The 26,911-nt window shown below is 44.2% G+C and overlaps 1 protein-coding gene and 1 long non-coding RNA gene across 3 annotated transcripts; one reads left to right on the top strand and one right to left on the bottom strand.

Moving 5' to 3' along the window:
• Positions 1–9,912: 9,912 nt before the first annotated feature.
• On the top strand, positions 9,913–18,848 carry KCNA1 (potassium voltage-gated channel subfamily A member 1). 2 transcript variants are annotated; one of them, XM_038153663.1, is made up of 3 exons: positions 9,913–10,266; positions 10,381–10,569; positions 11,331–18,848. In XM_038153663.1, the coding sequence occupies exon 3, from the start codon at positions 11,776–11,778 to the stop codon at positions 13,249–13,251; it is 1,476 nt and encodes a 491-aa protein (XP_038009591.1). In that variant the 5' UTR covers positions 9,913–10,266; positions 10,381–10,569; positions 11,331–11,775; the 3' UTR covers positions 13,252–18,848. The 2 variants fall into 2 exon arrangements, with proteins under 2 accessions (XP_038009591.1, XP_038009590.1); XM_038153662.1 differs by having other exon boundaries at positions 9,913–10,569.
• Positions 13,572–25,850, bottom strand: LOC119707972. The gene is made up of 2 exons (XR_005258920.1): positions 24,902–25,850; positions 13,572–22,020 (listed from the first exon to the last, which is right to left on the bottom strand). It is a non-coding gene; the product is annotated as an uncharacterized LOC119707972 (long non-coding RNA).
• Positions 25,851–26,911: the final 1,061 nt, after the last annotated feature.

Below are 26,911 nucleotides of genomic sequence, written 5' to 3'. Positions count from 1 at the left end.
GCAGAGAACACACACAGGGTTTATGAATCACTTGAATGTTCTTTAAATCCTCAAAGCAGGGATTAAGTAGGACTTAAGAGGAACATATGACTTGTGCTTGTCCTCAATACAGTGGTGACTTTCATATTATGTGAGGAAATAACTCCTTTGATTGTTCTGTATTTATTCAGCACTAATGTCCCTGGATGTCTTTGTTGTTTCCCTGGCCAGAATGAAAGAGCAGCCTGGTCTGCTCCTACAGCTCTTCCACAAACAGGGTTCCACAGCAAATGGACCCTCCAACCCCTGCTGGGCTAGCACCTAACACTGCTCTGATTAATTTAATGCTTCAAGTCAAAATTCCCAGATCCTCCCTGCGGCTGGCTGAGTAGGTGCAGCTGTTTGCTTTGGTGGGCAGACTGGCAAAGTGAATCTTTGCACAAGTGAGTTTGATTTCTGTACCACTTCCTCCTTAATGGGGAGGACTCTCCTTTATCTCCTTCAGTTGATTGTTTCCTCGGATTTTGCAGCACAAAGGTCAGAGTTCTGCTCCACGCTCTGATTTTCCAGCTGGTAGCACTCCAATGAGATTTGCACAGTCACAGACGCCTGTGAGTTAGAAGGGTGATCATTCTTTTTACAAGATTAACTCTAAAAGTCCACAGCTGGGGATAACCTGAAACTACTCATGATTGTGATAAATTTAATAAATTGCAGAGACCAATTAAAGAAGGATTTCATTTATGTTGAAATACATTATTTCCACACATTTTCTTTTTTTTTTCCTATGCAATTCACCATCTTTAGCTGCTATATTTAATGCATTTTCAATCTCTGCCTTTTCCCCACAGTACAAGACACCCAAACACAGAAATAGTGTTACAGATGAAGATATCATCTGATATCACTTCTTAATGATTATATTTCTATCTCTTTTTATCAATCAAACAACACATCATAATTACTTTTCCAGTGCTTTGCTGTTGTAGGAAATTGGCTTCACTGAACCACACACAGTGACCTCAGGCAGGTCTAGGTAAAATTTTCACAAGGGAACCTGAAATCCATCCGTAGTTTGGCAACTCTAAATAAATCTACATTCATTCACAGGAGAAAAGGGATGAACTTGCCATGTGTAAAATATGCCAGGCCACTGGAGGCCTGGGTGGTTGGGTATTACCTGTCCTTGCAGCTAGGTGGGGATTCCTTTCACTTCACCCACGCCATGGCAATTTCCATAGGTAAAATTCTGGCTTGTGAGGACAGAGGCAAGCACCGCTTCTTGTTTTCAAATTGCAAAACACTTTATATTTTTAAGAACAACAACCAGGTTAGGTTTTTAAACTGTATCAGTGAGCATGAGGGAAATCAAAGATTATGATTAGGACAGGCTCTGAATCCAAATGATCAAACATGGATCACCTTGAGGTTTCAGGCAGACAGCAAACTTCCTTCCATGAGAGGGTTTTTTGGCTCCTGCCACACATCCCAGAGATCTATGCCAAGGGTTCTATTGCTTTGGGGATGTGGCTTTGACAGTGATTACCTATTCCAAAGCACATATCAGGATGTAGGAAAAGCAGATATTTGGTAAGACTAGGTGAGAACAGTGGTCTGATATTCTAGCTCAGATTTGGAGCATCCCAGTGCATGTCTTCACCTCTCACATGCACTGTTATTAGGAGAACATTTGGAAGTAGCTGCTGGCAAGGCCTTTTGCCCTGTGCTGTTATTTTTGCCTTGCAAATCCATCTTGCCATGCTCACTGCTGCCTGTCCCTTGTTGAAAGGCTCTTCCTGGCATGCCTCACACTATCAATGTATTTCTCTGCTACACAGTACAATGGGATCATTATCCTGGGATCCGTCCTCAGACACTGCTGAAGTCAGAAAATGCTGCTGTAACTGTTGAATATTAACTTGCTGACTGCTGCCTTGAGGCAGTGGGACACAGACAGGAGGTGTGTGATGGATGTCCTTTCTCTTTTTCTACATAATGCGCAAAGATTTGAAAAGTGGGACATTATGGGACAAAAGCTTTAGAAATTCTAAAGGCAATCAATTTGTAAATAACTCAGCAAGTTGCCACATAGGGAGGGAGAGATTTGTCTGAAGTGTAATGGCCCTACTGTAATGTGCTCACTAAGCACTCAGTGGCATTTTAAACAACATGAGACTTGATTTTGAGACTTCAAGTGAAAATAAATCATAAAAAGAAGTGCTCAAAACTCAAGAGCTATGATCTAACAAAGTGCTTAGGGAATACAACCAACAAGAAGCGGACCATACCCTCCTGTCATAGCCAGCACAGAAGATGCTCCAGAAAGGGAACAGGACACCAACTTCTTGAGTCCAGAACAGACCCTGAACCAGATATAAAGTAGGACAAGACACAAACAAGCAAGACTGAGAAGTGGGAACAACAGCAATGCCCAAAGCATAGGAAAAGATGAGACATTGATGACCTGGTAGCGTCTGAGGGGTGCCTCGCTGCCCTCATTTGAGTAAGACTTAGAATTATTCTGGAGCACTTAAAAATCACCTGGGGACAAGGCTTTAAAGCATCTGGGTCTTTCACTTTAATATGCAGTAGCCGCCCGGTGGTTTTGTTTACTCAAGTTCTTTCTTTTTCTGTAAATAATTGCTTCTGCTTCACTTGAGCTGTCTCTTCAGCAGACAAGAAGAATTCTGGGCAGGCAGGTCAACAAGAACCCTGTTCCCGAAAGAGGACATGCAACTGTAACTCTAAATTTGGGCTCTAAGGCAAGTATATGTTTGAAACGCACCCTGTTAAGCATTTTTGCCTCTCCTACATACTGAAAATAAAGCAAGAGGAAGCTCTGCTGCCAAAGCAGCTCTGCAGAGCAACCTGCTCTGGGAATTCTCATCAGGGAAGGACAAATCTAGCAGGGAGCATTTCCAACCCTCTGCCACAGACACTTGAACTACCTGACCAGCATTTTCTGCCCTTATGTGGTTCTTTAAAGCTTTCTACAGTCTTAGAGCTGGGGCTGAAGATCCTGAGTCCCTCCAAGAGATAAGAACCCCTTATGGCCAGGCTTTTGTTGCCCTCATATCTTTTACGTTACTCCATTTCCCGCTAGTGCAGCTCTGCTGCGCAAACACCTTGGTGTTGATGTTTTCTGGTTTGGTCTCTGCTCAGGCTGTGCCATGACATTTCTCCCTGCTCTACAGCTACCTCTGGCCTTCCTTTAGCACTCTCCTGCCACTGTAGCTGCTGCCTATGATCCCTGCCAGGCTGCAGCTGCTTTCCTTTGGCCTTACCTATGCTGCTGCTCTCTGTCTTTGTATCTGCTCCATTCTGAGCAGCAGATGCAAATGACCTTCTGTTTTCTTCATTTCTTTATTGTGAATTTCTTGTTTAGTGTAACTGCTTCTAAAGCCTGGCTGCTGGACTGCAGCCCACCCTCCTCTACACATTTTCTTCAGTAGATGCATTGGACATTCCCTGTTTAGTCTTAGGGAAAAAGCTTTGCTGGATCCCAGCTTACACAGGTAAGGATCACTTTCCTGACTGTCCTGTTTTGACTATCACTCCCTGCACTGTTTATGCTGCTAACTTTGTTTGCTCTCGCTCCTCTTCATTTTTGATACCCATGGCAAGACATCTGGTGTTAAAATCTGGCCTGTGGAGTGCTGAGTGGCACAAATTCTGCTGCAGAGTGCTACAAGCTGTGTCAGAGCAGGGCATGCAAGGCCTGTCAGACAGTGGGAAAGCACTGCTCCTCTCCTAATCAGCTCTTGCCTGAGCTTCCTCCAGAGCCAGCTCCCAGCAAGCTGACCATCCATCTCCTGCCCTATAAAATGACCATTTGCAAAGGTGTGTTGGAAGGGCAGGAAGATCCCAGCTGATCAGTGTTTACCCTGACCATGCTCTGCAGTGCACATTGGTGCCTGGCCAGTGGAATAGTCTAGCTCCAATAAAGCACCCTCTATCCCTAGGTATGAAGTTACTAATTTCCTGATGACAGCTCTTATATCCTTGGGGATTACTGCTTGTCCTGCTTTAAATAAAACCCCATCTTGCACATGTGCACACACATACAGAGACACAAACGCTCAATCCTTTGCCTAGTAACGATACAGGCAGTACCTGTGCTCCTTCTTCCTGCCAGCAGAACTTCACACTCCAGACACTAAGTGGTTCCATGCCTTTATCATCACACACAGACAGCTTCCAGGAGCACTTAGCACTTCCTCAGCATGCTCTCCTTGTGCTGGAGCTCATGCTGCATCTTCCTGCCATGCCCCAAAGTGACACACTGAGATTGTCCCACCCCCTGTGCAGGAGCAGCGGCACCTTGTTTATCTGTCAGGGTTCTACCAGGAAGTCCTCCAGGTGCTGACTTTGCAGCAAGGTCCAAGCATTCTGTGGCTCTGTCTGTTCCAGGGGTTTATAGCAATTTGGGACTGATGCCCTGCACTGGATTTCTTTTACCTTATCACATGGGGCCCTGACTGCTGCCAAATCTTGTCTCTGTGTAATAACTTGTTCAATAATTCTTGTGTCCTGAGAGGCAGGAGGACAAAAAGAAGAATCTAGTAGTTTATCTTCTCTGTGAACCACTAGAAATCCTTCACCACTTTCGCTCTGGACATTTCCTTTGTGGCTCTAAGGTTTTTGAAGTATAATTGGAAACACTGAAGAGTTCATAGATGTCACTGTTCTCTGAAAGCTTCAGCTTATCTGCATTCAGTCTAATACACTCTTCTGAGGGTCTGGAATCATGGCTGGGGCTCCTTCTTCTTCAACATGTCCAGTTCCAGTTGGTGCCTGGGAATCCCTCCACTGCATGTCTTAGTTTCTGCTGGAGCACACATGATCATGATTCCAGCATTCACATTCTGTCAGGTATAGTAAAGACAATCATGAATCCAGTGTGAGAGGCTGCCCCGATTCCTAAGAAACACTGAACACTTTTGAATTTGATACACCCAATTGAGCCTGACTTCTATTACTGCTGAAGACTGGTGACTTCAATCCGTAGACACTGGTTTGGCATCAGTGTAGATTCTTGTTTTATTCAGCTACCTCTTGTTTTTCTTTTTCACTGCCACTGATGTTTAGTCTGCTCCTTTCTCTGTAGGTCTCTTCACCTCTGTCCTTTACATCTTTCCTTTTCAGGAATTTTCCCTCAGTAAGACTGAGAATGCCAACAGACTACCATGTTTGGGTAGCCTGAATTTCAGGTTTGCAGTCAGCTTTTGAGGCAGGCACCAGCCTGCTTAAACAATAAGGCAACACTTTTTGGGAAGGCTAAATGAAGCCCATGAGGACTTCTTTCTCCACATGCCTTGCTCAGTGATGGATGTGAGTGGATTTTCAGTGTTCTTTATCACAAGACCAAGTGATAACGTGCCATATTTCATGGCAGCTCATCAAGAGATTGCAACTGTCCACTGGCCTTAAAATATCCTTGCTATAAACTCTAAGTCCCATTGCTGCAGTCTAACATTGCTGTCAATGAGTGTTCCTGGAGTTCTGTTGCAGGTGACCTTGCAGCCCAGCTAGGGCTAAACCCAGCTCTGATTTTGTAGAGTAGCTGTGATTATGGCTATGGCAAGACTGGTAGATTATTTGAGCACTGGAAGTATCCTCTTATGCCTTGAGTTCCTAAGGCACACTTTGGTATGTTTGTTCAAACTGGAGAAGAGAAGGCTTTGGGGTGATCTCATTGCAGCATTCTAGTGCCTGAAAAGAGCCTCCAAAAAAGATGGAGAGAGACTCTGGACAAGGGCCTGGAGTGACAGGACAAGGGTAAATGGCTTCACACTGATAGAGAGCAGGTTTATATTGGATATTGGGAAGGAATTCTTCCCTGTGAGGGTGCTGAAGCCCTGGCACAGTTTGCCCAGAGCAGCTGTGGCTGCCCCACCCTTGGAAGTGTCCAAAGCCAGATTGGATGGGGTTCAGAGCAATCTGGGTTAGTGGAAGGTGTCCCTGCCCATGGCAGGGGCACTGGAATGAGATGATCTTCAAGCTCCTATCCAACCCAAACCATTCTATGATTATGGGATTCTATCACTCATCACCACTCAGCCTCAACTTGGGGCTTCCCGACAAAGCTTGTTGTTTCAAAAACATCACCACTTTCTGATTCACTCCGGGGCAGCTCAATGTCATATGAGGTGGGGCTTTGTTTAAATATGTGTCAGAATCTTTTTTTATTGGGTGGAATCATCCTGCAAATGAACTCACACAGGAGCAAACTCAGACTTCCCAAAACTGACTACTTGATTGTGTATTGCAAGGACCCACTGCAAGGACTGGTTCTGGGATTTTACAGGAACATGCTTGTTCTGGTGGTGCTCTGACCTCCTCACATTTTCCCTTCTCTGACAGTGGTGCTTCATGTGGTACTCATCCCTCATGACACAGGGAAAGGCTGCTCTCTGCACTTGGTGGCAGCAGCACTCTTGATAAATATATTCTTGCTGCGGTGCTTTTATAAAATCTTGTACTAAGTCATCCAATTATGGGAAGCCAAAAGTGGCTCCTGTTAAGAAAAAAGTCTGGTGTGTTAAAAACCTGAATATGCTCAGGGGTGGATTGGCACTTTGTTTCCATTTCTGATTACATAACTGCTTTTGAGAAGGACAGAAGAAAGCTCAACCCCAACCAAATACAGAACATTTTCTGTTCTTCCCTTCCCAGCCATTCTCCTGTTGCCTCACTTTGCACCTTTCCAATACAATGATGTGGGATATAGAGGCAAGGCAGGGGCATCCTTTCTCTCCAGGCTGGTCCTAATGGCACAACTATCATATGAGTAAGGGCAGTTTCTGCTTCCTTCTTCATGGGAATAACTCCCAAGCTCTCCTCTCTCCGTGTAGCAACAGGACTAGTTCCACTCCTTGGCTTTTTTGATCACAAATGGCCCATATTTAAGGCTTTAAAAGGGAACAGGACAAAAAATGAAATTATATAACAAGAGGGAACCAAAGTAGTTGTCATCTTCTATCAGCTATCAGTATTCTTTGAAGCGTGAGATTTGATTATCCCTGTCACAAAAAATATACTGAAGAATAATAATACTGAAGAATATTAGCAAGGATCATAAATCAGTGTTAAAAGATTAAAAGCTTTTAAAGGATTCTTTGTTGCCCTCAAGGAAGAAAACCCAATGGACTGGGATTACAGTGCCTGTGAGGATCCACAATGTTCAAGCAACCAGACATCCTGTGCCATTGGATTTCACAATGGTTTTTATCACGAAAAAAGTCTCTTTCAGGTGAAGAAACTTTGGGGGCCACTCAAGACACTCATAGGAATGAGGCCATGCTCAGAATCCATGCAGAATCACACTGTGCTTCTGCATCCATTAATTTCAATCAGGATTTCCCAGGTTCCCTGGTGACAATGTTTAAAGTCTGTTTCACTGTGTAAAGACAATGCTGATTTTTTAAATCCTGTTTCAGATTCACATTCATTCAATCTAATTTTTTTTGTAATCCTCACAACACACAAGGACTTTTAATCATCAACTCAATTCTTTCTTTCTAAAATGAAAAGCAAAACAAAAAAAAAATTAAAAAATGCTGTTCTTTCTCATCACATCAGTACCACCACACTTCCCACCACAAAAAGCTGCAAAGTTTTTTACAATTTTTAGTTTCCCTTCGAAAAAATTTTGTTCCTGAAGAGAACTTCTCAGTGTGGCTCTTTGGGGGGATGACCAGTTCAGCTGCTGCTGGCCATTTTCTGTAATGTAAAAGGTAGGAAATAGCAGCAGCCTGACTTTGAATCTGGCAGCAAGTTGGATTCTTCTTCCATTCCTCAACATTTAATTGAAGGTACTTAGCACTATGATGTATAACATACGACCTTCTTGCAAGCCCTAGTTACACTGCTCATTAGTCTGTGTATTTTAACAAGAATTTATTGACCCTGCGGCTAATAGCCCACTTAGAAAGATCCCTCCTTTCCAGCATGACTGCTTGTCAGAAATGGTAGTTGGATTGCAAAGAAAAATTCCACAGTTCAAAGCTATTCAAAATGAGGAGAGGGGAGAGCAATATCCCAGTTTGTCCTTTAGCTGTAATGGAAAAACTAAGGTTGCTATCACTCCTGTTTTTTTATTTCTGTGCCAGGTGTGCACATAACTCCCAACAAGGATTTGGGTTCTGCTGTGCTAAGGCAGCTCTCAGAAACTAGCAGCCTAAGGAGCTGTGACAGGCAAAGGAAGCACTTTTTAAGTCCTGTTTTCCAGATGCAAAACAGAATGTCTTTTAGGCAGAATAGCCTTGTCTGGAATCCTGCAGAAAGCCAAGGGCACAGCAGCACCAAGAGCTCAGGCCTCTGCTTGTTAGATCTGCATTTTCAGCCCACTCCTGAGTGTCCTTTGGGCTGGGACAGGGGGACAAAGCACTGCACCAGAGGTGGGGGAGTGCTCACTCATAGAGCTCCTTCTGCTCAGCAGCTCCAAGCGCACTGAATGCAGAGCTCCCAGAGTCCTCTGCAGCCTGCCATGTCACCCAGGCATGGAATTCATTGCCATAAGAGGATGTTGACTCAAAGGCTGTCACTGAGTTTCTCAAGGGGTTGAAAAACAGCCTGGTTAGTTTAGATGATGGAACAGCCTTTCTTTTTTTGCAGGGGGGTTAGTTTTCACAGGGTCCAGGGCTGGGTGCTGATGCTGAGCTGCTGAACTTCAGACAGAATTGTGTTTTATTTTTCACTGGAAGGAAACTCTCTTTTTTTATTTAGTGTTTTGATTGTTTTACCCGGGAATGGCAGAAACAGTCTTTTCTCTTGCTCACAACTTCACCAGAAATTTCTCACAAAACTTTCAGCATATGTGATACTGGAAAAAAAAGGCAAAACAAACCAAACAACAGCAAAACTCACCCTTGTACCAGGCTAGACAGGAAATCTGTTTGTTTCTCTGCACTTATGTTTCCATAGGGCTGGTGAATGCAGCATGCTAACTAGCTGTGATTGCAGCACTGCCAGGGGTAGAGGACTTTAGAATAGTTTTTGCTCTAGTAAAAAATTAAAAATAAACCACAACATCATCAAAAAACTTCACCCCAAATTACAAAACATTGGCATAAATAAGGAGAAGGGAAGAAGAGACAGAAACCAACAGGGAGGTCAGGTGGTTAAGCATTTTTGGACTGCCAAGGTGGTGATCTTAAGTGAAGATAATGTATTATGCAGTGGAAAGCTAATGAGACCAGGTCTGTTAAACACGGACTTGGTGTTACTTAGCTGTGGAGTGCTTCAAATTACACAGGCACGGGTTGTATTTGATCACCGCACCGCTCCCGCCCTGACAAAGTGAGCAGCAGGCTTTTATATAATGTAAGTGATCATATACTGTGGGGAACAATCCTGTGCTGGCAGGAGAGGCCAGCTGATGGCATAATGGGTCTTTTCCATCTCGAAGTTATGTGATTCATCAATTAAACAAATTCGGTGGGATAAAACAGCATGAAAGGGCACTGTCCCCGCCTGACGATTAACCCTCCCAATTCCACCCACTCCTCTCGGGATTTAGCCCCCACCAGTGTGTCCAGGAGGTTACGGTCGCGCAGCCCAGTTTGGTACCGAGGCGGGCCGTGGGCCGGGGGGTTCCGGGCACTGCAGGCGCAGCCGCCGCCCTCCGGGGCCGCAGCCGGGGTCCGTGCGGAATGTGCGGCCCCGCTCCGCCGCAAGTGCTGCGGGGGGACCAAGTGCTGTCCCGCCGTCCCTCGGCGCGTCGGGAAGCGGCTGCTCGGCAGACCTGTCCGGGCTGCTCGTGCCTCCCCTGCCAGCTGCCCGGGACCCCACTGGCTCCCGCAGCCCCATCAAGCAGCCCCATCCCGGGGCCGCCCGCATTGCGTCGGGGGCGCGGCTCGCAGCGTGCGGGGGCGGCCGGCCTGGGGACAGCGCGCATCCCTCCCTCCTCTGCCGGCCCCGGCCCCCGGCTCCCCCGCCCTCCCGATCCCCGAGCTGCACCAAACAGCTCTCAGGTTTCTGCTGATACTGCAGCGTCAAGAAATGGCTCGAGTTTGCTCCTCGCTCTTATGCATTCAGCTGCACTCTCGCTCCTGCCACACGCGTCCAGCTCCTGCCTCCTCCTGCCTCCGCCGCGGCTGCTACCGGGACGAGCCAAGACTGACTCCGGGGATGCAGCTGCAGGGCTGCGGCGCTCTGACATCTCCTCCGCCGCCGCTGCCCAGTGCCCAGCTCCTTTTCCAGCTGTCCTAAGTGAACAGAGCTGAAGAGCCAGCATCTATCCAGGACTCCTTGATTTTATTGACTAACTCAAGCCTTTTGGAAAAGGTACTTTGCACTCTTTTCCACGCACACCCCCCACCCCCCACTGCGGTTCTCAGCAAAAACTAATTAAACCCACTCGCCCTTGGCGCAGCCTAAGACAGTGTATGAATATTTCAGTGTCTCGCAGTCAACCTTGTAAAGCGATCACTGCGTTATAAAGAGGGGCGCTAGAGGAGGAGGAAGAGGGTGAAGTTTGCCACTGCAGTTTTTGTTTTGATTTGGCTTTTTTTGGATGCTGCTGCAAGGCGACTTGACGCATTCCGGCACTGGCTCCTACTCCTAAGCGGCGCGTCTCACCCGGAGCAGGTAAGAAAAAGCCCCTTCTCCGTGCCTATGTTACACTCGATTTTGGACGGTTTGGGTCTGGGGTGTCGACCTCCCTCCCCTTGTCTCTCTCTCAGTTACCTTTAGCTGCTGCAAAGCAGGAGAGGAGATGCTTTGCTCCCCCCCTCCTAATCTCCGCCCCACCCCCCCCCCCCCCCCCCCCCCCCAGTTGGTGTGATGAAGCTGTCAGTGCTCAGCAAAGTCTCCACAGTGGGGAGTGCGGTGCTCGGGAGACTCCTTGCAGGAGCTGACCCCGCTGAAGTTTCCTGGGAAGCCCTCCCGATGACTTCAGGGCATCTTCCTGCCTCGGAGGCCTTGGTTCATGTCCAGGGATGTGTATGAACGCGTAGAACATGTACTGCTGTAGTGGGCAGAACAGGATGTTCCTGCTGATGTGAAAGCCAATCCATTGTGCCTGAGTGTGTGTGTGTGTATGTATGTGGAGGGGCTTGGGGGCTGGTTTATACTGTTTCTCTCTTCCCTGGCAGCCTCCATCCTGCAAGTGAGCTTTATGCCTTCAAAGCAGAGTATTTCCATCCCTCTCTCCCCAACAAAAAAGAGGAGAGGACCAGGGCAGTGGTGGTGGTGGTGGGAGGGGGGAAGGAAGAGGCAGGTGATGGAAATTTGCTGAGTTGGCATTGCAAGGACTCACCTCCCAGCCAGCCTGTGATTTATATATTTATTTATATATTTATTTATTTATTTTATGTGTGTGTGTGTGTGTGTGTGTGTGTGTGTGGTAGCTTCATGGCAGCAGCTGCGGCGATGGTCGAGCCGGAGAGAAAAGTGGACGAATCAAGTTAAAGGCTGAAGGAGACGGCTGGGGAGGGGAACCCCAGCCTGGGGGTGCACTCCATAGACCTTCAGCCTCCCGGTGTGGGGGACAGGACCCCTCACCTTACCTGCCCTCTGCCCCCCCTAAAGGTACTTCTTCCCTCTTTCTTCATCCTCCCATCATCCCTGATGCCTCTCCCTTCATCCCGCCTCTCTTTTCCCCTTTTGGGTATTTCCATCCTTTAGGCTCCACTTCCACCCCTTCCTCAAGCTCCCCACCTCAACCCCCTCAACGCCCCCCCCCCCCCCCACCTTGAACCACCCTGGGTCTCTCTGTGCTTCTCCATCCTCCTCCTCTTCCCCCCTTTCCCTCACTTCTCCCCTGCCCCTTGGCCCCCTTTCCTCTGTGCCACCATGACTGTGATGGCTGGACAGAACACGGATGAGACTTCTGCGCTACCTGGCCACCCCCAGGATAGCTACCAGCCCGCTGCCCACGATGACCACGAGTGCTGTGAGCGAGTGGTGATAAACATTGCGGGACTGCGCTTTGAAACACAGCTGAAGACTTTAGCCCAGTTCCCCAACACGCTGCTGGGCAACCCCAAGAAGCGCATGCGCTACTTTGACCCCTTGCGCAACGAGTACTTCTTTGACCGCAACCGGCCCAGCTTTGACGCCATCCTCTACTACTATCAGTCCGGGGGGCGGCTCCGCCGGCCCGTCAATGTCCCCCTGGACATGTTCTCTGAGGAGATAAAATTTTATGAGCTGGGCGAAGAGGCCATGGAGAAGTTCCGAGAAGATGAAGGATTCATTAAAGATGAGGAGAGACCCTTGCCGGAGGGGGAGTACCAGCGCCAAGTGTGGCTCCTCTTTGAGTACCCAGAGAGCTCTGGGCCGGCAAGGGTTATTGCCATAGTCTCTGTCATGGTGATCCTCATCTCCATCGTGATCTTCTGTCTAGAGACATTACCTGAGCTGAAGGAGGACAAGGAGTACACAGTGCACCGCACTGACAACACTACCCAGGTCTACAAATCCAACATCTTCACAGATCCCTTCTTTGTTGTGGAGACCCTGTGCATCATCTGGTTCTCCTTTGAACTGGTGGTGCGCTTCTTTGCTTGCCCTAGCAAGACTGATTTCTTCAAGAACATAATGAACTTCATTGACATTGTGGCTATCATCCCTTACTTCATCACCCTGGGCACTGAGATGGCCGAGCGGGAGGGGACTCAGAAAGGAGAGCAGGCCACCTCCTTGGCCATCCTGAGAGTCATCAGACTGGTAAGAGTCTTTCGAATCTTCAAACTCTCCCGGCACTCTAAGGGCCTCCAAATTTTGGGACAGACCCTCAAAGCAAGTATGAGAGAGCTAGGTTTACTAATCTTCTTCCTCTTCATTGGGGTGATTTTGTTCTCTAGTGCGGTATATTTTGCTGAGGCTGAAGAACCTGAGTCTCATTTCACAAGTATCCCTGATGCTTTCTGGTGGGCGGTGGTATCCATGACCACTGTGGGCTATGGTGACATGTACCCTGTGACAATTGGAGGCAAAATCGTAGGCTCCTTGTGTGCCATCGCTGGTGTGCTGACAATTGCCCTGCCTGTACCTGTCATCGTGTCCAACTTCAACTACTTCTACCACCGAGAAACAGAAGGGGAAGAACAGGCTCAGTTACTTCACGTTAGCTCCCCTAATTTAGCATCTGACAGTGATCTCAGTCGCCGCAGCTCGTCCACAATCAGCAAATCTGAGTACATGGAAATTGAAGAGGATATGAATAATAGCATAGACAATTTTAGAGAGGCTAATCTCAGAACTGGCAACTGCACTGTAGCCAACCAAAACTGTGTTAATAAAAGCAAGCTGCTGACTGATGTGTAAACAAAGAAACAAAAAACCCAAAACAAAATCCCCACTCACAGCTTGAAGACTTTAGTGACACAGTCACACTTTGTAGATGCTTTACTGATAGTCTTTGAATGCTTTATTTACCTCATAAATGCATTGTTGCATTGCAAATCTTTGCTCTGTGATAAAGAAGCTTCCAGGATCCATAAAAGATAAAATTTTGTTTATTTTCAAAAAAACATTTTCCACCTGGCAAATGATAACTATTTGAACTAGTTTAGTTTTAAGCCATTATGAAGCTAGACCTAAACTTTTCCTCACCACCTATCTCTTTTTTTTTTTTTTTACTTTTCTTTTTTTTTTTGGATAAAGTTATCTTCAACTAAGCAAGACAGTTTTTAGAGCTATTAAGCATATGCATGGATTCCAGTAAAAATAATTTGCAAAACTACACAGTTGCAAGAAAGTGCATCAGATAATAATAGTAAAAAAAAAATCAGCCAAAACCTGCGTCAAGCATTTGCCGTGGTGTTTATGAAGGAGTGCAAATTTTCCTTCCACTCCCTCTGTGAAAGATTCCATCCCTCCAACCTATAGATCCACACAGCACCTTATTAAAAAACCTACTTAAGCCTGATGTCTTTTGCTGTCCATAGAAGAAATATCCTAAAAGGAGAATAACAAACAAAACTGAAGACAAAACATCTGCAATGCTGCTAAGTCCTCTCACATGCAGATGATAGAAACACACTTTTCCCCCCCTCCCCGTTTGGAACTGGATACAAAACTTTAAGCCCCTCTGTTGCAAGATAGCACAATGGAGTTTAATATAAGCATGTTTGAATTTGATACTATTTATTTTACGATCGCATGCTTGAAACGTTACCTCAGTCAATAGCAGATAAGCTTTCGTTTGAACTGAATCTTCTAAAAATAGGTCCTTTCTCCTCTCTTTTTTCATTTCTTTTATTTTTCTTTCTGATTTGCATTCACCAGAAGTGCACTCCTTAATTTATTAAATCGTTGACTAGTAATTTAAAGTACTGTATTTAAGTGCATATGTTAATCAAATGGGAACAATAACTTTTGGAGATCAAAGCATGTTCAAATATTCAGCATTATGGCCTATTTGATTAAAGTGTAACTTGAATTAATTAGTGCATGAATTCAATGATAATAATAGTAATGATGATGATAATAACAACAATAATGATAACAATAAAAACAAAAAAAAAATTATTTGATAGACTGAGGGCCTGAATGAACTGATTAGAGAAACCTGATTATTTTCCTGCATTGCTCAGGGAAATGTGTTGGCTTTTGCTCAGGCTTTGTTGGAAAGGAACATATCCTATCCCTCAAAGGGAAAGCTATATGGAAAACTAACAAGTCATGTTATATATAGCAACAGCTAAAAACCTAGTATCCTCTATAGATGAAAGGTGCAGATGCATGCTTTTTGGTGCATTCTCAGAATGTAAATGAAACTTATCTATTATATACATCCGAATTGCAGCAGCTGGTTTCTTTTGCTGTCATCAGTTGAGATTTTTTGTATCCCCTCCAAAACTCACTGAAGAGACTCAGCAGATTGATTGAGAGAGTTGCGCAGTGCCTTTATCTTACACCCCCCAAAACTGCTGAAAGTGCCTCCAGGAACTGAGTGGCTCAGAAACACAGAGGGAAAGGACAAGGAGTCAGTCCTGTGTGTCAGGAGTGTCCTGTGCTGTCTACTGGCACATCATGGTTTAGGGATAGAAAGATCAAGCATGAGTGAGAGGGATGCAGAAGAGGCAGGCAGAGATCACCAGTGCCCACAGAATACTTTCCTTCCCCCAGCCAGTCTGATGCTGCAGGGCTCTACATTGGCTTCTGCCAAATAACTCCTAGTTGTGTACATGCGAGGCTTCAGGTCTCCCCGGTTTGTTCATAGAGACATCACTGCCATCACTGTATCTGCCCTTCCTTTCCCTGAGGTGGCTCTTTGGCAGCTTGTTCCTGCAGGGCAGGGCGCAGGAGAAACAGGAGCCTGGGCATCGCCCAGTCAGGCAACCAGACTGGAGGACTGTGCTCTTCTTTCCCTTAGGTTCCCCAGCAGGTAGATGGGAAAGTCTTTGCTGGGCCCTCCCATCCATGTCTGCTCCATCCTCTTCCAGATCTTAGATCACATCACAGCCTTTGAGCCATGTTCTTCTTCCTGGTCTCTGATCTTACTGTACTTCCATCATTTCCTGGTGAGGGAAGCAATGCTAGGAGAAGATATCTTCTGCAACATGCCAGCCTTGACTGCTAGGCCCTGGAAGATCTGAATGAACATATAGGCACTAATTTCAATTTTTCAAATGGACAAAGTTGAGGATCTTCATTCTGCACTTAGCATGTGGCCAACTGCTATTGAACACATCTCCTTCCATGGTGTACAGATATGTCTGCTCCTGTGTGTGTCACATACGTATGCAGGCACAGGTATATATAAAATAGAATCAAAGACTTAGAGTTAAAAACCAACCCTAACTCTGCAGTTACGCACAAGCTTGACCTGCTAGGTTTCCAGAAAGACTTGACTTTATTTCTCACTGTGTGACTTCTGTGAATCTTAGTGATGAGAAAGATCAAGAACTGAAGGAGCTCCAATTCTTGCAAAAAGTGCAAAGCATCAGATAAAACAGGGCTTTACATCCTCTAGGTAGATGTTGTAAAGCTTTTTTCCTGTCCCTTGCTCAACCCCTTGCCCTTTGTACACCTCTCTCCCTGTTAAATTCCAGTGGTCCTGATCTTCCCAAACTCTTGAATCAGAGGATATGACTTCTGATATCAAAATGGACTTGAATGCTGCACTCTGCTTATAAAACCACCATCTGACTAAATTAAACAGCAATAATCAATTCAGTGCTATGGGACCGATGATCAGAAGGATGCATTTGAGAGATGAGGCCTCACTTGGGTACCTTCTGCCCCAGCTGGGTGTGCACACCTTAATTTAATGCGCAGAGTGATGATCATTCTGCTTATGCACAGAGAAAAGTGCTGCATGCAGTGATTCTTTGTCAAGAGACTGGGACAGATCATAAGAACTCATGGTTTGGGGAGCCTGAATGTTGCTTTGTCCATTTATAGCTCACTGCAAAGGATCTCAACCCATATGGAAAACAGGAATTGACCTCATGTAGCATAGGCATGCCTTTTCGACAAGTTTGACAGAAAAAAAATAAACACCGAAAACAAGGTTCTTACTCCCTTTACACAGGAGTGCTGAAATGTCTTTGTGGGCCTGAAGGTGCACTTAACAAACTGCCTGTTCTTATCAGCAAGCATCCCTTTTTTTATTTCTTTGTTTCTTTTTGTTCTTTTTATATATCTTTTTTTTTTCCTTTTGGCCGTTATATTTCTTTTAGCCACACGTGGACTCTAAGGGGTTTTCTATGTAACTGGAAGAGGACTGGAAATGAGCTGATGGCCAGTGTAGTGCTTCTCTGAAAGACTCAAGAGAATTCCTCTGGTAGGGACCTCCTGGAAGTGATGCCCATGTTATGCTGGACAGGGAATCCAGTGGATATGGCAGTCTTAGTTTGGTGAGGGGAAGAAAGCTTTTCCAGCAGAAGGAGTCATTCCCCACACCCCCACCATCATCCACTGCTCTGTGCCTCTCTGTGCTTCTTAGCTGGTCTTGTGCAGCTTTTCCTTCATCCACTCAGGGAAAGGGGTGAGGGAATTTACCTGGCAAGGGCAAGGCAGCAGTGGACTGCAGTGCAGAGGCAGGAATGGAGCAGAGAGTCATTGGGCAGGAATCCCATAGACTGGTATCTGTCCCAGAATTCCTCATCTGGTTCTACCATACTTAGCTCTAGAGCACTAGGGAGAGGCAGAAGAGCAAGTGTGAGAGTGAAAATGAAGGACTCTGTACCCTGTTCCTTCACAGAACTCAGGGCTTGCTGCAAGACTGCCGAGAGCTTAAACCCTCTGTGTGGCAGCTCCAGCACAGGCCATGAACTGGATTTAGTCACTTTCATGAGGAAGTTGGAGTGCAGTTAGCCAGGCTGTGAGTTCACTGCATCCTAGCAAACCCATGCAGATTCCCTGCATTGGGTGTCCTAAGCCTTATCTCCACTGAGGACTTCAGGAGAGCTAATCCGAATTAATGAAAGGTGTGCATTTAAAGTAGATTTGTTAAACTGCTTTAAAGCCCAGCATGGACATTCTGTTGCAGTATTAAAGCAACCTTAATCTGATTTGGAGTCATTCTTTTTGAAAGGGAAGTAACCTGAATTCAATTAAGGCTGCTTTAATTCTGAACACAATGGGGCTTAATGCAGTTTACCTCATCTGCCTCACAAGCCCATTCAGACAGATAAGCCTGTAGTAATCTTTCGATGTACTGGAAGTGACCCCATTGTGCAGGGGGTCCCACCTGCGCCGAAACTCTTAGTACATGACTGCTGCAGATTCACAGCCTGGCTTACTGAGGGGAAAACTAACACTTGATCCTGGTGCCAGTTCTGGTGAGTCCCTCCCTTTGTTCCTGGTTTACACCAGTGCTGCCTTCGGGGAAGCCGAAAACAATTGCGGCCTAAGGAAATTCATTTCCACTTTACAGAACTGCACAGGCATTAGCCTGATGTACTGTTAGTCACATGGACAAGCACTTATGAGACAGAACGAAGCACTGGAGACAGGATAAAATTCAGCCAAAGTCCTCTTGTTTGCAGCAGTGGTTTTTGCCCACGTGGAGATTTCAGAGATCAGACTCTTCTTAGCAAACCAGCTGTGTGTCATTCATTGGTAGGCTGAAGCTGCCCAAACTGGCAACAGGAGCAGTGGCAGCTTGTATTGACAGGGTTTTTTCTACACCAAGGGACAATTGTTTTCATTAGGCAGAAGTACAGAAGTTAGTTTCTACTGTGAGAGAGCTGCAGCCCAAGTGTAACCTCAAAACCACCTGATTTTAAGGAGCTGAGGGCAAGTTTCACTTTTCCACAGTCCACACTTGAACAGTGCAGTTTCTTATATGTGCATTTACTAAACAAAACACAACCAACACTAGGTCAGGAACACCAGAAATTTATTAGAAAAAGGTGGAAAGTTGTATTTTAGAACAAAATCTTCTGCATACATGTGCAATACATGGAAAGAATGTATTCTTTTCCAAATACTACCTTGATAACTATTGCTTGAGGGGTGCCATTCTGGATTAATCTTTTCCCCTAACCTGAAGAAGAGGGAGGTACTGCAGCTTTTCCAGGAATGGTCTGATCCTGTAGGCTTCCACCAGCCTGATGACAGTGATTCTCAGAGTAATTTCAGACTCACAGGGATGCAGAGTCAGCTCCAAGGTGTGATTTAGCCTCGGCAGCTGCAGAGCTGGATGGAACTGGAAAGCTGTCCTTGCAATTGCACAGCAGGGCAAGTTTGTCCCAGACCAGCCTCCTGCAAGTCTGGAACAGGCTTCTTTTCTGAGATGCTTTAACCAGGGACCTACACTTCAGTTTTGGTTGGACTGAATTCAGGCTGAGTTTCTTTTTCTGTTTTCTGTTCTGGCTTTAGTTAATCAGGTGTAGGGAATTTCTTTTTCCTGAAATGCTTATCAAGTATTCTTAAAGGTATCAGTATTTGTATCTGAAAAAAAAAAAAAAGAAAAGAAACTTCAAGAAACTTCAGGGTGTTCTACAGTTTCACTCAGTGCAGCGGTGCAGGTGAACTTGCCATCGGTGAGGTCAACAATTTATGCTGTCAAGGCATAGCATGCTTTGATATCTTCAAAGGAAATAAAATGAAACTGAGGTCTTAACTGAAATTTGTCTCAAGGTTTCTGTTAATATCTGTGTAATTCTGTATATTTCACCTGTTCACAGGCTCTACAAATATCACTACAAGCTATATATTAAAAAAATCATCTTCCATTTCTAGTTTCTATAATAAAATGAAGACGCTGCATTCAGTTCCTTTAGGTGCATCAGTCTTTGATCCATGTTATTGTTTCAGTGACATTTCTAGAATGTAATTGGGATCAAATATATATTTTACTTTTGTACAAAAGTAAAAATGATATTTTTATTATTAAATTCAGCAAACCCTTACTTATAACCTGCTATGATGAAATATTTTTTTCCTTTCCTTTACATGTAAAACATTGTGGTTTTTGCAGTATGTCGGTTTGAAATTAATAACAGTCAATAGAACTGTAAATGGCCTCTCAGACATACCTCTGACTTTAAAGATCAAATATTGCCAATGTGAAAGATATAAACCGAATAGTCTCCATATGAAAGTGCACCATCAGGGCAACAAACCATTTAAGCTGACACAGCTGTACCTATTTCTACCATTTACCAATCGCTTATACTTTGGGTCAAGTATGTACTTCATTGTCACATTACAGCTCATTTTACTTCCAAATAATGAAATTGTTTGACTTACCATTTTTAGAACATCTGATGTTATGAGTTCTTGAACTATTTGAAATGCATAGTTTTCATCTATGCAGTTTTACCTGCTTCTGTACTCGTTCATCTGTTCATATTTGGCATCAATTAAAGATAATTTTTAAGGATCTTACCCAGGTTTATTCTGTCTGGTTATTTTCTGGAGTCTGGTTTCTCTGTTGTCACTATTGGCCAGTTCTGTCTGAAATGAATGGTTGCTTTATTGACGGTTTTCCTACTGAGTGGTATAAGAAATGGTAATGCAGTGAGTGGGAAATGTGGCTGTGGGCTTTGAAAGGCTTGTAAATGATAACTCAAGCTTTACAGTGCAATTAATCCAAAGGTTTGGCTTGTGCAGGCTTTGGACCTAGCCCTGCATGGTGTTCTGGGGCCAAACTGTGCTGCACTCCCTACTGAGATATCACTCAGTCCCACCAAATCTGAGTTAAACACCAAAACAGGTTAACACCAAAATCAGGTTAAACCTACTGGCCATGAATACTGACTGCACCCTCCAAAGGTTTGTGGGTATTAACATTATCATCTAAGTGCAGACTTGTAACCAGGTTTCAAACCACTGTGTGACTGACCATGGACTTTGGGTTGGATGTCAGCAAATCCAAGTGAGTTGATGTTGTTTTCCGTGGAAAATTGCTTTATCAAGGTGTGTTTCATGCAGAGTGCGCCGGGAGAGCCAAGCATGCCATGTCCCAGTGTTGTGTTATTCACAAAGGAGGCAATGATATAAGTGCTTGTTATTTTGTGCCAAAGCTGTTGTGTGTTGGAAGTCCACCTAGAGATGGGTTTTGCAGCAGACAGGGGCAGTTTCCAACAGTGGGATGCACACAGAGCACTGATCACACATTGGTGAAATGAAATGAAAATATCCTGACCTTATACAAGGCAGAACATTTTGTGTGGCCCATCCTGTGATTTTATTGCCTGACTTGTTTTGACTTCTTGGTCAAGAAAAGCTTTTGTCAATGAAACTCTTGTTCATTGATATCTTCGAGTGTTTAGTGAGTTGATTGAATATCATTTACAAACTGTCTGAAATTGTTTTGTTGAGTTGTCACTAAGGATTTGCAGTGATCTTAAATGGGTCTGGTCTAAGCTGTTTGTCTGTTGTTGGCTGCTTTGTGGTGGTCAAGGAGGTGATCACTGTCATTGAGTTTTGCTGGCTCTAGGTGTCTGAAGTCTCATTGCTTCTTTCTTTCTCTTTTTTGTGTTTAGAAAAACCCAACCCAAACAAAAAAAAAGCTTGTTCATCTTCTCTGCAGCAGCGATCTTCTCCCATTTGCTCTTAGCAAAGCTTGTATTATATCCTGTTGAAACTTTGTGCATTCAGGACCAGGTCCTAGGACATGATTTTGCCCTCTAAAATCACTCCATGAAACAACAACAACAAAAACCAGAAAAAAACACACCACACCACAACAACAACAAAAAAAAATCCAACCAACCAACACTGTGTACTGGGTTAGTTGAATCTCTGTGTTGATTCCTTACTTGATCTCAAAAGTAAATATGTGGGATTTTTTACTCAAAATGCAAATCCTCCTATGTTGTATTTTATACTTCATAATTTACAAGAAAGTTGGATGTTGAGTCCTTCCTTTGGTTACACCAAGCCACCTCCTATATAGGTTCTCTCTAAAGCATCCTACACTGAGGGGAAAAAATGTGTCTCTGTAGGTATAGCTTAGGTAACAGAAATGAGGATCCATGGAATAAGCTTCTTTTTTCTTCAGCTGCTCTGGCAAGTGTGTTCTAAGAGGAGCAAAAATTCAGAAGACTTTCAATACAGAGAGGAACTGAGTCCATTCAGTAACAAGGTGCTATTTTCCTGTTACCTTCTTTGTATAATATTGTTGATTTCAACATAAATTTGATTTATCTGGCAGTTAATCTTGGAAGTTGGTCAGGTTTTGTGTACTGCTTTGATTAATGGCTACAAAACAATTGCTTTATGGAATCGTGTGGATCTCAGGTGTGAATATGCACTCTCTTGCCATGCAGAAACCAGGTCTTTACTCTCCAGTGAATAAGAATCCTAAAACTCCTCCAAGCCATAAAATAACTTTTAGCTCTGAAAGCAAAACCAAACTTTTCTAATGGGTGCACCCTTCCCTAGTCTTAGGGTGTTGCCCATCCCATTCCATGCAGCATCTGGAGCATGTGCCTTCAGGACTGGCAGTTTAAGTCAGACTGCCAGAACAGGTCAGACATCTAATTCAGGGCTGTTCCCAAGACCAGCTGCTCTGGCCTGCAACAGCCAGATACAGGCTCTTGAAATAATCCAGAGTCCACAGGAGTAAACAGGGTTGTGTCTTTTCCCCTTAGAAGGCTGCAGAAGCACCACAATTTCGTGCTCTTTCTCAGTCTGTGGAGAAAAGAAGATAAGAAACATTCTGTGCTCAAGGCTTATACTGGGTGCTTTTGGAGTTCCATTATCTCCCATGGCTGGCCTTGCTATAAAAATGCTCACTTTACAGAGTGTTAGATTAAGCACTGGAAAATCAAAGAAGCTTTAATTAGCACAACAATACTTCAATCCACTCAGCTCCTCTAAGAGCTTCCTAAAATACCTCACATTTTATTCCAATGAGAAGACAATTGCAACTCCTGAATAGAAACCTTTTACAGCTAGCAGAAGAAACTAATTGTAGATGGTATATTTGGTGACCTCCTCTCACTAGGTAGGAGCAATAGCAGATTTGGCTCTGGAGCCTGCAGTTGTCACTGTGACAGGGAGAGTTGCAGAAAAAGCACTGGTTGATCCTTAGGAGGAGGACAGGTTAAGGACACGTGCATTTCATGGGTCACCTCACCCTTTTCATCCTCCCTTGCCTGTTTTCAGGTGAATAAGAATTTTGCTGAGTGAAACCCAGGTGCAGTGGAAGTGGTATTTAGAGTCCCACATCTCCTAGGCTGATACCCAGATGGATCCTCCAGTTCATTTGTCATGAATATTGAGAATACACTAGAGATTTTAACTATTTTTTTTCAGGTTGGGGACAAAAAAAAATGTTTTTAATTTATTGAATGTTTAGCTCATTGCTGTTTGGCCATCCTGAACACAAATCTGCAGAATTCTGCACTAAACTCTGAATGAAGGATCTTTTAGGTTCTTGTGGCAGCTGGGTCGTGACACATTCTGGATTGATGATGGGAGCTGAGACTGGCAACAAGGCTCTGCCTTCAAGTGAAATCACTCAGGCAATGGTAGGTGTTTAGATGTATCTTTGCCTTCTTCTTTGAGTCTTCCGTTTTGTTTTCAGTGTGTTCCAGTATTCATCTTCAGCCCCAAACAAGCCAATTCCATCTTTCATGGATGTAGCTTTCTTTGGTGCTTTTCTGTTTAGCCAAACAAACCTGATTTGCTGGACTTTGGCTGTTGTTGTGGCCTTTAATGCAAATAAATCACTTGCAAATGTTCCTGAAATAGTCATGGATATTCTTATTTCCCTCTGCTCTGACACCAGTGGCTTCAATTAGTATCATTAAGTTTGGTTGTTTCAGTTGCACATTTTTTAAAATCTTTTTTGATGGAATTTGGAAAGTTAGACGGAGAAATTAAAAATAATCTTGCTACTTGGAGTACATGCCCTTGTTATGATTATTTAAATGATAAAGAAATGGCTTGAATTGCAAGACAAGAATATTTACAGCTAGTGAGGCTTTAAACTCTTGTGGTATTTAATATTTAAGTCCTGAAGAGATGTGAGTACTGCAGGGTTTGTGCAGTGGCAGGGTGATGTTAGAGGGCTGTGCACTTCTGGTGTTACATCCACAATTAGTCACTGGAGTGTAGGGATGCAGCTGGAACTGGGTGTTGTTAGCTGAGCTGAGACCCCTGAGTCACCCTGTTGTGTTGGTTTAGTTCAACAGAAGGATGGATTAACTTTAGGGTTCCAAACACCAAATGGGAAATCTTTTTGCCTGTGAGGAAAACACTGCTCTGACACAAACTTTCTTGTCTTGAACAAATTTGTGCAATAAATCACGATGGTTTAATGTCTTCCTATTGACTTCATGCCACATTGGTTTCTGGTATTTTGGCTCTTAACATTTTGCACCTTTTTCCTTTATGCTTTTATTGATCTTCCAGTGTTTGAGACATAAAAGTGGCATGAACCAGACCACTGCCTTTTGTTGTCCTGAGACCAGCCTACCAAAAACACACACAGTTTGTGTGAAGCTTTTGCTGAGTGTCCAGCAAGTCTGTATGTTTGGTGTGGAGATTTTGAACCCACTCTTTTGGTCCTCCTAGGGTAATGTTGAATTGATCTCCAGCACGGCAGCTTTTTGGCACTTGGGATAAGAAATGCAATAAGATCTCAGTGTGAGTGTAAACCGTGAAGTCTTCCTGGGGTCTGGGTAGGCCTGGAGTTCTGCTCTGATGTGCTTTGGCTCTGTGTCTGTTTGCCCTGTGAATATTTCATGTGCTGGTCTCATCCTTTGGTAGCTTTTGAGTGTTGGAGAGAAACCATGTTCTGTCTCTGGAGTTTCAGAAATGGGAAGGGAGCTCTTGTGTCAGTCCCTTAGACCAGTCAAGGGTCTGCGGATGCTCAGGCTGTGCTGTGTTAATCCAGGGTATCAATCTATTTATTGAGGATCCTGAAGAGCAGTTGGAAACAATGGGAGCCAATACCTTCAATTATTAATTAAATGTAGCAAATGGAAGCTGGGTATCACAGCAGGGTATAGAGCCACTATTGGTAATGAATATTCAAAGCCTGCAGTCTGTCTGACAGGACTGGGATGTGCTTCTCCTGGCCTGCAGGTGTCTGTGATCTCACCTGTTTGTGACACCTTCCAAAGGCTGCTGAAATCCCCCAAGGCAGAGAGCAGCCCAGAGCAGATCAGTGTGTCCACACAACCCCACGTCCTGGCTGGAACATTTGGGACTGGCAGACAGGTAGCAGAGTGGGGTAGTGTTGGTCTTTTGAGTTCTGTGTCTCCTTTTGGTAATACTTATTAAGTTCTTACTCCTGTGACTTGGGTACCAATATGAAATGTGAGGAACATGGGAACAGAGATTTCACTGGCTGTATTTGTGCAGCTCATTGCTCCTATATAAAATGAAAAATGCCCTGGTGCAAGCCAAAATAACTAATTTCTTCTGAACTAACCAGCTAAGGGTCTCCCTTTCCTAGTCACATCTGATAAAGTTTTACACAAATAAGAGCTTCAGTTTGGCCAGAAGGAAAGAATCTTGCCTATCAGGTTCTACTGTAGTACAATATATGGAAGAAACCCACCTCTTTTAAAGGAGAGATGCGTTGAAGTGATGCCACATATATTTTCATCTGTTGGCTCTGGAGAATGGCTCTGAACAGTGTTCTGTGATCACACAGAGTATATTGCTTTAAGATAATTAAAAAAATGAGACAAATAAAGACAAGACCATCCTTTATTTTGTTCATTTTGCTGTTTTAGTGAAGACTTAAATGGTTCTCTTTTCCTGTGCATAGATTTGAACTTAATATGGAACAGTTTATGAAAAACATGAATGAAAGATGGAGAATTAATTTTATACTATTTAAGATACATGGAAAAGGTCCATTTTCATGGAGACATCTATAGACCAAGCAAACTTTTTAATTCCTACTCTTCTCCAGAGTTTTTTAACACTTCTGTGATAAAGCTATTTAGAAAACATCAGAAAATATGATTTACTGTAGTGAAAGTTAAATATGTGCCAGGCTTTATTTGCTTTTACAAGAGAACCTAAAACCTCCTGCAGATAAATATTATCTGGAAGTGTAGGGGAATGAAGTCTTTATTTCTCTTACAGTAAATCTCTGCTGTGATACTTTAAGTCTTCTTGTGTATCTTACTTTGTGCAGAACATGGTTAAAACCACACAACAGAATTTTTTTTCTACTAATACAATCCATGTACACTTTGGAGGTGAGTTTCCTCCATTTAAGTGTGAATTGCACCAAAACTTACAGCCAGCCCCAGGACTTCTTATTCTCCATGGTGAAACACTGATAAGCAGTGATGATGACAAAGCAATTAAAACAGCTGTATCTTTTGAGAGCATCGTGGCTGATAGGATGTGACTGACTCCTCTACATCACACTGAGAGTTAATAAAAACATCCTAGGGGACTTCTGGTTGTTTGTTTGAGGGTGGGGGAGGATCACAGAATCACAGAATGTCTGGTTTGGAAGGGATCTTAAAGTTCATCTCCCTGCCATGGGCAGGGACATCTTCCACTAGCCCAGCTTGCTCAGAACCCCATCCAACCTGGTCTTGGGCACTGCCAGGGATAGGGTAGCTGTAGCTGCTCTGAGCAACCTATGCCAGGGCCTCAGCACCCTCACAGGGAACAATTTCTTCCCAATATCCAATCTAAACCTGCTCTCTGTCAGTTTGAAGCCATTCCCCCTGGTCCTGTCACTCCTTACAGGATGGTGCCATGGGAAGGAATGAAGCCTCTGCAGAATGTCTCTGTAGCAGGAAAGGAGACTAAGGACCACTTAGAAGCTCAGCTGGTTGAAATGGGCTGGGTTCTGGGGAAGCCAGTGGCCCTGTGAGATTATCAGTGTGAAGTGAATGAGCATGAAACAGCCATGAAATTGTAGTACAAAAGCCGCTTATGGCAGCAGGGAGCAATTGAGGGCATTTGTCTGTGAGTCCCCATGCATTTCCGAGCTGATCTTTCCAAGTGCCCTAAATTCTCATGGAGTTCAGCACCTCTTAATATGTTACTGAGCAGGAATTATATTAACAATGACATGTGGGAAGGCAGTAGATGCTGTTGCTTGAATGATATTCTGTGGTTATTCCAGATGAAATTCCCATGCTTTGTCACCCAATCAAGACAGTAACTGCTGGTGTAAAGCATCAAGTAGAATGGAGCCCTTGATCCCAGAGTGTGACTACACTAAAAACACGAGTAAAACCAAGCTTTTTTTTTTTTTTTAAATAATATAATCTTGGTGATTAGTGTTTAAAACAAAGTCCCCTCTGGTTATTTCTATTCAGTAACATCTGGAGTGAGGCAGGTGTTTTGTGGATAAATGGGAGAAAAGCTCTATGACTCATTTTATTTACAACTTGTGTGAGCAGCATCTCTGTGGAAGATGAGATTGTGACTGATGGGGAAACTGAGACATAGAAAGGTCTTGCAATTTCCATTTGTTTGAACTTTTCCAAGCAGTACTTTTTATTGCATGAATAGAAGACTGATTCACCCTTCGCTGCACTCTTTCTTTTACGGTTTCTGTTGAGTCACATGATGTGAAGCTCAGTAGAAGCAG

Source organism: Motacilla alba, chromosome 1A (genome assembly GCF_015832195.1).
Source record: "Motacilla alba alba isolate MOTALB_02 chromosome 1A, Motacilla_alba_V1.0_pri, whole genome shotgun sequence".
Classification (NCBI taxonomy): domain Eukaryota; kingdom Metazoa; phylum Chordata; class Aves; order Passeriformes; family Motacillidae; genus Motacilla; species Motacilla alba.
Note: the sequence above shows the minus strand (reverse complement) of the source record. Positions and strands in the feature narration are given on the sequence as shown.

Coding starts and splice junctions, on each gene's coding strand:
- KCNA1 (XM_038153663.1), top strand. CDS start 11,776: ATGACTGTGATGGCTGGACAGAACACGGATGAGACTTCTGCGCTACCT.